Here is a 10428-nt window from a genome sequence, read left to right as displayed (position 1 = left end):
CAGGCCGCGCGCCTCCTCCGCGAAGCGCGCCTGGCCCTCGGCCCACAGGCGCTCCTCGCCGCGCCGGCCGCGCAGCTGCGCCTCCAGCAGCTGGTTCTCGCGCTCCAGCTCCCGCACCCGGCTCACGTAGTCATAGAGCCGGGCGTTGAGCTCCTGCAGCTCGGCCTTTTCGGAGCCCGTCTGCAGCCGCCACGACAGCATCCTGTGCGTGCGCGGGGCTGTCCCGGCTGCCCGCTGCCCTCCTGCCCGGATCTTGTCCCCTCTGCCGCCCGCCCCGCCTCGCCTCGCCTCGCCTCGCCTGGCCGGTGCCGCCGCCACCCGGGAGGCCCGCAGACTGGCCGGCGCTGCGGAGCGGGCTGCTATTAGCGGACTGGGCGGGAGGCTCCGGGCGCTGGCCGCGGCCTCCAGCCAATCAGAGCGCGGCCCGGCACGGCCTCTGTGGCCGGACAGCGCCCCCTGCCGGGGTGACCGCGACGCCGCGAGGCTGCCCAGCGCTGCTGCAAACGTGTTTGCTGCGGGGCGGTGGCTCGCTGGCTGGACAGGGCTCCAGGCAGGGTTTCCGGGTAGAATTACCTGCCGCTCGGCTGGCGTCCCTAACGCACTCAGGAGTCCTGCTTCCGCGGATGAAAGTGAGGCGTCCTGAGCAGCGGCGAACTTCGCTACTGTATTTGTGAGATACTTCTCCTCCGAGGTGCTACATTTGGGGATTTTTCTATTTTTAAAATTTTGGAGGGCTGAGGATATAGCTCAGGGGTAGCGTGCTTACCTAGCATGCATAGGGCCCTGGGTTAGATCGCTAGCGCCACAAAAAGGAACAAGGAAAAAGTTATATATACATGTAAAATACTTTGTATCCACTTATGTATACATATACTCGTGTATGTGTGCCTTACGATCCTTTTCAAAATTTTTTTATTTCCTATACCAAGTAGATATTGATAAAATATGACATTGTTCTTCTATGAAAAACAAAATTTCATAACAAAATACTGAGAGAATAACAATGGTTAATATACTATATATAACGATCTGAAAAGAATGTTCAAAATGATACTCAGAATACAAATCATAGACCAAAAAAATTTTTCTTGCAAAGAAGAAAAGAAGAAAACTTGCTTTTCAATGAACAAAGAAACTAGTGGTATAAGTGAAACAAATTAGCTTTATCTGAAAATATTTTGAACAGGCAGAACAGATAACTTATTTGACTCTTTGAGTCTGTTTTAACCTAAAGCATGGATAAAGCTTCATTTCTGCGCCTCTGCTTGGAGGATAGACTTTTCTTTCCACACAGGCTGACTCGAGTTCTATTTTTTTCCTTCCACAAACTACCCTCGAAGGACATTGCACTCTAAGTGTCTGTTTCTTCCTTGGAGAAAGAACTTAAGAGACCTTGGGGATCTCTGCGTGCAGACCTTTCTAGATACCTAACCTACCCTCAGACTTTTACACTCACCCCAGCCCCCCACATGCACACCCAGTGTGAAAGTCAGTGTTTTCTTTTCTTCCACATTGTGCGCTTAAGAAAGTACTCCATTTAATTGCCATAGAAACCACAGCTCTTTTTTGCATACTTGCATTTCATTACTTTGAGGGACAGTTACTTAAGTTACAGAGGGCAACAGCAGCCTAAGTAGCAGCAAGAGGCACAGGGACAAACACAGCTGGCCCTTGGTTGGGTGGGAATGAAGGTGCCCAGGGGCGGGCTGGAGTCATTCACCGGCCACAGGGCTCTTCACGGCGGGGACGACGGTCCGTGCGTTTTATGGACAGCGTGGAAGGTGGGTTGGCCAGCCCGATGGTACAGTAAGGTCCCCTGAGAAAGCCTCCAGGGCTCCCCTTGTGACAGGCCTGAGTCTCTAACCACAAGTGGGGCAGAAACTGAGCCTTGGCTCCGCAGAGATCCCACTCTGTGGGTGGTAGGAGTGTAGGGCTCCCGCTAACTCCCTCCCCCTTCTGTGGCGTGCGGGGGGAAGGTGGTTTATTTGCTGTGGGTCCACGCTTCTCCCATTCATCAAGCGCACGCCAGCACCAGGCTCTCGCTTGTCACGTGCAGCCGTGACACCGCGGTGGCAGAGACATCCGGACTCGCCTGGGGTCCCCGTATGAGCGTCTCTCCTGAGCCGCGCTGGAGCGTGGGGCTGCTGCGGGGTGGTCTCGGCGTTCCCTGGACTCAGTCACCACCATCTATTCCTAGCTCTTTGACTCCCCGTGCTACCGGGGGTTCTGCAGTCCCACCTTCCCAGGCCCGAGGGCCTGCACCAGGATGCTTAGCTCTGACTCAGGAGGTATTTCTTGTCCCATCCCCTACGTGGTCTTGGACCTGAAATCGCAGACCTTCCCCTCTCTTCTGCTGTAACCCGTCAGGGGGGAAGTGAGTGCCACAGGGTGCAGCTGTCCAGCTGGGAATGAGAAGGCACGGGAAGTAGCCGGAGAAAACAATGCCATTGATTAAGCTTTCAGAGGAATATCCTCCTGCATCGTACTTAATTCTTACAAAGCTAAGGCTCAGAGCAGTTGAGTCACTTGCCCGAGGATAAACAGCTCTTACATTTGGAAGTATGAGTATTACAGGTTTTGACCACAGAAGCAGACTGGAGCACAGGGTCTGACTAGGAAACAGAAAACCCTCAAAAGTGAGGGACTGTCCTACGGGAGGGAAGGAGAGGGCTACTCCCGGAGGTCTGAGGGGAGAGAGGGGCACCAGGGGCCAGCCAGAGGGGGAAGCCAAGAAGCCCTTAGCACCGTAGGGTGCTGGCTGAGCCTGGGGGCCCCTGGGGCTGTGGAAGGCCCTGGAAGGGGAGGAGGAAGCCCCAGCCCACTGTCTTCCTGCCCTCTCATCTCTCGCCAGCGCCTTCCCTGGAAGCCGGAGGTCTGGAGGCTGCAGCAGCGTGCCTGAGTGAGTGCCTGCTGTTACACACTCGGGGATTCTGCGAAACACTTCTAGAAAGCACATGAGAAAAGCGTATAATTAATTCTTTAAAAAGAGGAGCGATCAATACTCAAAACTTATTGCTTGCTAATTTTTTTTTCCTGCATAGTGTTGCCCGCTCTTGAAGGTTTGTATGGCCAGTGTACAAGTACAGCGCACAGGCTATTTAACGTGTCGTGTTGACTCCGCATTCACTGCAATCTTTCTGGTGATTTGAATATGAATGCTCCATAGAAATCCGTAAGTGAGTCCTTGTTCATGGCTTGACTTACCTCCTTACGGGCAGTCCACCCTTTAAAAAGCAGCGGAGACTAGGCTAGCAGTGCAGGTTAGAGTCAGTCCTGTGCTGTGCCTGTAGCTACTGAGCTGAAATTCTCACGAAACATTTTTCAGCATTGCAAAACTGCTATCCAGATGAGCAAAAAAGTTAGCTATTCCGCCTCTCCTGATAAGGCAACCAAAAATATCTGCCACGTTTGTGCAGTGTTGCAGTGTAACCCTAAAATGACAAAGAACATCAGAGTTGGGTAAAAGAGGGAACATTCTCCAAGAATAAGTTTGCTGGATGGAATTTATGATAAGGAGCAGTGTAGGTTTTATTGTTGCTTGCAATAAAAATTTGAAAGCTGCCTCAATGTTGCCACCATAGTAAGAAATATAAATTTTCATTGGTAATTTAATGGCAAAAAATTCCTCTAGTTTTCATTTCTTATTGACATTCATGTATAGTAGGACATATACGGAGATATATGTATCTCTCTCATATATATATGTATATAATATATATCTATGGGATTCGATAACAATAATTTTAATTCTGAATGAAATAAGTTGGCCTGCAAATGGTTCCTTTCTAGAACTGGCCTAACACAACAAATGTGTCACTACTATTTTGTTTTTAAATTACAGCTCCTCTTGGGCAGGCTAAACACTTTAGGGACCATCTACCTTTCCTGTTGCCATTTACAATGTCACTAGAACACAGGAACAGCGCAGAACTGGAGAGAACAGAGTGACAATTTAGCCTCGCTTACTGATAGCCGTGTAAGAAACGTGAGCAGGTGTACAAAGGACCGGCGGTGGGGAGCAGCACCGACCTCCCGGCAGGGGGCGCTCGAGCAGCATCCAGGATGCATCCACGATCGCCTCTGAGACCTTCCAGTACGAGGCGGTGGATGGGAAACAGGGCGGGTCTGCAACCAGCATTTGACGGAAGCCCGAGCCCAGCCGCAGGAGGGATGTGAGGGGCCGGGCGTCCAGGCTCATCCCTCACCCCTGTTCGGCGCTGAAGTGGGACTAGAGGTCTTTTCCCTATTTGCAGAAGTGCGGCCGCACACAGGCCCGGCAGGGCCCCACGCCTTTGGAATAATGGGGCGGAGTGGGGGGACGGGTCTTCCTCTTCCTCTCCCTCACTGCAGCTCCTTCCTTCTGCCCACTGCCCAAGGAGGGCTGCTCCAGGCAGAAAGCTAACATGGGCACGTCTGTGTGACTCTGGGATCCACAGTGCATGTTTTCAGGGACTCAGGGAGGACCTGCAGCTAGAACAGAGTTGGGGAGAAGATCCCGAGGAGAACTGGAGACAAGGCAGCCTTGTGGGAGAGCCGCCGAAAGGGAAGGAAAACTGCTTATTGAGTCCTGTCAGGGAGACCTGGCTCAGTTTGCAGGGCAAAGCTGCAAGAGACTGCAGACCCAAGCAGAGGCGCCTGTGCCCCGCTTCCTGGGGGCATCCTTTGGGTGACAGCAGGTCTAAGGGGGAGGGCTGTGGCCTGAAAGCCCCTCATGGGCACCCACCCCCGCGGGAGGGAGGGTGTGACCTGCACCACACGGAAGTGTCACTGGACTGTAGGCCTCGGGAGCCACCCAATAAGGCCACAGCCTGCTCCAAACTCCCTTTGTGCCCATCAGAGAACTGCACCCTGTCTGGGCAGATAGAGGAGTCCATGGTGGGTGACCTACCTGGTCAGTGGATGTTTCCCTGGTGCTAAGGCAAAGTGTCCTTTCCTCAGGGTAACAGTGGCCCTACACCCACAGCCAGGGCTTAGCAGCACAGGCAAAACTACAGCCCCACATATCACCTCACCTAGGCACATTTGTGCAGTGGACAGCCTGCCTGATCACCCATGGCGGCCCACTGTCCCAGCCTGAGTCGCTGAAGACAAGGACTCTTCCAGGAAGCTAGTGGATGCCAGCACAGGCAGGTGACACGAGGACAAAGCAGACGCCAGATCCTTGTGCCTTGGCACTGTGTAAGTCTTCGGCAGTTCTGTTGCCACTCCAGGGAATGGGGTCAGGCTCTTGGACTGATAGAATTGAGGTTCCATCATGCTGGTGGAAATAGGAGCTCAAAGTGAAATTAGGTTGAGACATAAACATAAATCTGTTGCAATTCCTCACGCACCTACGTTTGTTGACTGGGATACACGTGGCCCTGACAGGTTTGGCTAGGTGGAAAGTGAAGCAAGCAGAGGAAAGGAAGTGGCTGGAAGGAAGGAGCTGGGCACAATGCGATAGAATGGGGTGAGCTACTTCCTGTCCTGGTGCTTAGTAACTGCAGGACCTTGGGCATGACAACCCACCAAGCCTGTTTCCTCACCCATGTAGTAATGAGAGCGAAATGACAGCTGGCATTGCTAGAGAGCTTGTAAAAGTGCGATTGCTAGGATCCGCACACAGAGCATTTGGGTCAGTAGCCTGGGGTGGGACTGACACTGCTGGCTTGGGACCACATGGAGCACCACCAGCTTGCACCCTCAGGAGTTGGTCCTCCCACGGGCTTCCCATGTGCCAGGCACTGTTCTGAGCTCTTTGAGCAGATGAACTCATGGTCAGCACAATAGCCTACAAAGGAACTGTGATCAGCTCTATTTAACAGGGAGGAAGCTGAGTCTCAGAGTAATCAGACTGGCCAGGGCCATGCAGGTAGAGAGCAGCAGGATTGAGATTTGAGCCCTGGCTTTCCTCACTGTGCCATGCTGCCCAGTATGCTGTGGGAAGCGTGTGGCACAACGTCTGCCATGTGTTACCTGGCAAATATGGACCATGGCCGTGGGTGAAGTCCAGAAGCCCAGGCATCGTGTGACACTGAGGGCCTGGAGTCTTGCAGGGAGCCCCAGAGGAGACGCGGAAGACCAGGGACTGCTTCATTGCCAAGAGGCCTAGGGGAGCAGGAGAACAGAGCCGGACTCATCCTTCACCCTTCCTGACCCAGCTTCCTCATCAGGAAAGCGAGGACAGCTCTGCCGTCCTCAGAACTAAATGACAGGAGAAAAAGCCCTCGGGACCAGTGTCTTTACACCCGGCCTCATCCCAAAGATACAGCCACTCTTGCTCGGAGCCCACTCTGAGCATTCCTCTGACTATTTTGGGCAGGCAGATCACTTGTTTATCACTGTTTCATAGGAGTACAGCAGGTGTTCATTGGGGTAGAGGCTTCTTTTTCGAAGGGTGCAAAAATAGCATTTGTCATGTGAAAAAAATGTGCAGTAACTCAAGCTGTACCACTTCTCCCTCTTAATTTGGAAAGTTGTGTCATATATTTTACAGATGAACTTGGGAAGGGCCCCAAGTGGCAACAAAACATCCCCTGGTTAATGTTCCCAGCAGGGACAAGACTGTACTTCAATCTAAGAACTAAAAAATATGTTTCACCTTCAAAGAATAGCATGCTGGCCCTACTCCCCTTAGAGGCACATTTTCCATGGAGTTCGTGGATGACCTTCCTGACGGGATAACTCAGCCACCAGCTAGTCAGTCCCTTTCATGCATTTGGGGCTGCGTGAGCTCAGCACCCCAGGGAGAAAGGAGACGCATCCTGATTCCTCATGCGCTTGGGGTCTGGGAGTGCAGGAACCTTTGGGGAAGACACGCCCTGCCCCATCATGCCGGCTACTGTCCTCACTGCTGACCAACCAGGCGGTCAGCAAACATCTCTGAAATCTGGGGCTTGCGCTCTGTTATGACATGAGCCCCCTCTGTCCCTCTTCTAACAAAGGTCTTGTGGGTCCCTGGGTGTCTGTCAGTTTGGATCCAGCAGTAGATAATACTTATGTTTGTTCCCTCCAAAGCTCAGGCCGGAGTTGAAACCCAGTTGTAAGGTGTCAACAGGGAGGGAACACAACTATGGTATTTCAAATGGGGCCTTCAGGAGGTGATGAGGGTTACATAAGGTCGTCAAGGTGGAAGCCCCATGGGTGAGTACTGGTGGCTTTCTAAGAACAGAGAGACATCAGAGCACACACAGGTGTCCTCCTGTCTTTTGCCAGGGGATGGCGTGTACCACCTTAGGACTGTACCAATACGAGGGCTACCGCCAAATGTGGCCCTGCACTTTGGACCGGAACCATGACTCAGAATGAACCTCTTTTCTTTATAATTTACCCAGTCCGGGGTGTTGTGCTTCTAGCAACAGAATATTGACCAGGCTAGTACCCAGCCACTCTAGAAACAGATGCCCTTCTACTTTCCCTGTCATCCTTTTGGGGATCACAGCTTTATTCACTTGCCATGGGGGTGGTGACGTCGTCCCTTCAGTGGGTCGGTTCTGGATCTAAGAAGTGACTCAGCCTGTAAACTTGGCAGTGACTTCCCATAGGGGAAACTGGATCATGACTTTCCTAGCAGTGTTTTTGATTATATATATTTAGTGATGTTTTTGTGGGCAGCTCATTTATCTTCCCTCTAGGAACACTATGTTCTATGAGTCATCTCTGTAGATCCTTTAGGTCACTACACACACACACACACACACACACACACACACACTGTCACTTCACACCAGCAGCTCATTATGATAACTGTACTCACTTTGTATTGGTGATAAGTATGGGCTGCCATTTGCCCTCTGCTGGGCAGCAGTCCTGAAAGTCTGGTCCTTGGACTAGCAAGAATAGCACTGCCTGGAAACTTTTTAGAAATGTACATTCTCAGGGCTAGGGGTGTGGCTAAGTGGTAGAGTACTTGCTGGGCATGCAGTTCAGACCCAAGCACATAAAACACAAAAAAGCTAGATGCTCTGATTACTCACATTTTGCTTTAAAATACTGAGCAGTAGGTCTCGACTATTGATGGCGAACCTTTTAGAGAAGAGTGCCCGAACTGCAATGCAAAATCCACTTATTTATCACAAAGTGTCAACAAAGCAATTAAACTTGAATACTGAGGTTTTAGGTTAGAAAAAAACAACTCATATGTTAAGATCTTTTGTCTTAAAAGAAAAGCATATTACATGAGTGCCATAGATGCACCACTACTGATCTGAGCTGACATTTTCTACCTTTAACATCAGCAGCACTTAGGAACATCCAGTTGAAAGAGCAGAAATGGAAGAGCCCTAGTTACACTGGTATCCCATCCTTTCCACCCATCTCCTCCCCCTCCCGTATCTTGGACAGCACCACAAGGAATTACCAGTGCTCAACCTACCCATCAGCACTGAACAATCCAAAAGTGAAGTGAAGAATATAATTCCAAGCGGGGCATGATGGCGCATTCCTATAATCTCAGCACTCTGGAAGGCTGTGGCAAAAGAACCACAAGTTCAAGTCCAGCCTGGATTTACTAAATTGAGTCCCTTAGCGAGATACTGTCTCATAATTTTAAAAAAAAATTAAAAGTTGGAGTTCTAGCTAAGTGTGAAGGAAGGCTGTGTATGTGTATGTGCTCCCCAGTACTACGAGAAAAAAATTCCATTTATAGTGGCATTGTTACAGTTTATTTCTGGGTATCTCCCTCAAGTACTCATAGGTGGGGATTTGGGCAGGTATTTGGATCATGGCTGTGTGATCTTCATCTCAGATTAGTTCACCAGTAAGTTAAACATGATTCTGGGAGGTGAAGCCTAGCTGGAGGAGGCAGGTCACTGGGAGGTGTGACCTGGAAGGATCTGTCACCCTCTCTCTTGAGCTCTCTTTCTGCTTTCTGCTGTGAGCCATCTCACCATGCTGTGAGCTATTTCTTCTCTGCCATGGCACCCTGCCTTGGAGCCAGCTGACTATGGACTGAACCCTCTAAACTATAAGCCTAAATAACCTTTCTGCCTTCACACTGTGGGTGTCAGGTATTGTGTCTCAGTGACAGAAAAAGTAACTAAGATGTCAAAAAGAAAAAAAATACTTTGGAGTATATTTAACAAAGTATGTGCTAGACTGAAAGCATTATTGAAATAAGCTTTTTTTAGAAAGACAAATATCAGCGGAAAGACATCCTGTGTTAATAAACTAGAAGACTTAATATTGTTTAGATGTCAACACACACACATAATCTATATGTGTGGGTACATCTATTTCTCAGTGTACACACAAGAATACATTCTGATGTCTCTAATTCCAATCCACAAGGTTCATTCTAGCCTTTCTTCCTCTGATGCTCATCTGTAATTTCTTTCTCTGACAGTGAGAAACAGGCCTCTCATAATCTGTGCTATAATTATGTTTGTTCAACTCTAGTGTACAGGTAAAGTAATTTTTTTGGAATCTTTTTACAGCTAAAGTCAAAGCATTGTTCTGCTCCAAACCTTCCCATAGCTTTGATTTCACTTAGTGTAAAACCCAGAGTCCTTGACCTCTTTGGGCTTGAAGGCTTGTGTTAGCTTTTCATCACTGTGACCAAATACCTGAGAGAAGCAACTTAAAGGAAAAAAGATTTAGTATGGTTCACAGTTGCAGGGATCCAGTGCATGGCTGGCTGGCTCCATTGCTGTGGGCCTGAGGTGAGGCAGAACATCACAGAAGAAAGGTGTGGCGGAGAAAAGTTGCTCACCCCATGGGAGGCAGGAAGCAGAAAGAGGGGAAGAAAACCAAAGACAAGTGGCTGAGGAGCAGGTATAATGCTTGAATGATCACACCCCCATGATCCATTCCCTACGACCAGCTTTACCTGCTGTTTCTATCACCTCCTGACAATAGGACCCCTTAGTGAGATTAGAGGCCTCATGATCCTATCACCTCCCCAAAATGCATCAGCTATCAAGCCTTCAACACAGACAGACTTTGGAGGAAATTTTGGATCTCAACTGCAACAATGTCCTACATAGTTAACACACGTGGATCTCTAATGTGTATAGATCAAGTTTCCCTCATGCATCTGTTCTAGGTACCAAGCCTGGGCTGATGGGAGAGGACTGTCTGAGAAGGGGAATAAGGGAGACTCTTGGTATAACTGAACTGTTCCACATCTTAATTTTGGTAGTGGTAACATAACTATGTACATTTTTCAATTTCATTAAACTGAACACCTAGTAATAGTGAATTTTTGTATGTGCAATATACCTTAATAATATTGATTTTTTTAAAAAGAGAAGACATCTATCTCAAGCAGAACCACTGATGGTATCACCCCCATTGAAATGTTAGTTTTGTTTCTAAAATATTTTGAAACAAATAACAAGCAAGATTCTGAGTGTTTTCATCCACCTTTACCCAGAATCATGTCTTTTTTTCACGTTGGGATGTTCCACAATGAACTGATTCGTTTTGGCAGAGGGTCCAAGGTTGGTCGGA

General features: G+C 49.4%; 1 protein-coding gene across 1 annotated transcript in view; it reads right to left on the bottom strand.

Moving 5' to 3' along the window:
- Nucleotides 1-301, bottom strand: part of Synm (synemin, intermediate filament protein) — a gene marked incomplete in the record, with an annotated part of 25731 nt that extends 25430 nt beyond the window's left edge. The window contains 1 exon segment of the mRNA XM_013512539.1: nt 1-301. Coding sequence (XP_013367993.1) covers nt 1-201 — 201 coding nt within the window.
- Between the last annotated feature and the right edge of the window lie 10127 nt (nt 302-10428).

Source organism: Chinchilla lanigera, unplaced genomic scaffold (genome assembly GCF_000276665.1).
Source record: "Chinchilla lanigera isolate Chin_1 unplaced genomic scaffold, ChiLan1.0 scaffold00015, whole genome shotgun sequence".
Classification (NCBI taxonomy): Eukaryota; Metazoa; Chordata; class Mammalia; order Rodentia; family Chinchillidae; genus Chinchilla; species Chinchilla lanigera.
The sequence above is the reverse complement of the archived record's forward strand: the minus strand, read 5'-3'. Positions and strand labels throughout refer to the sequence as shown.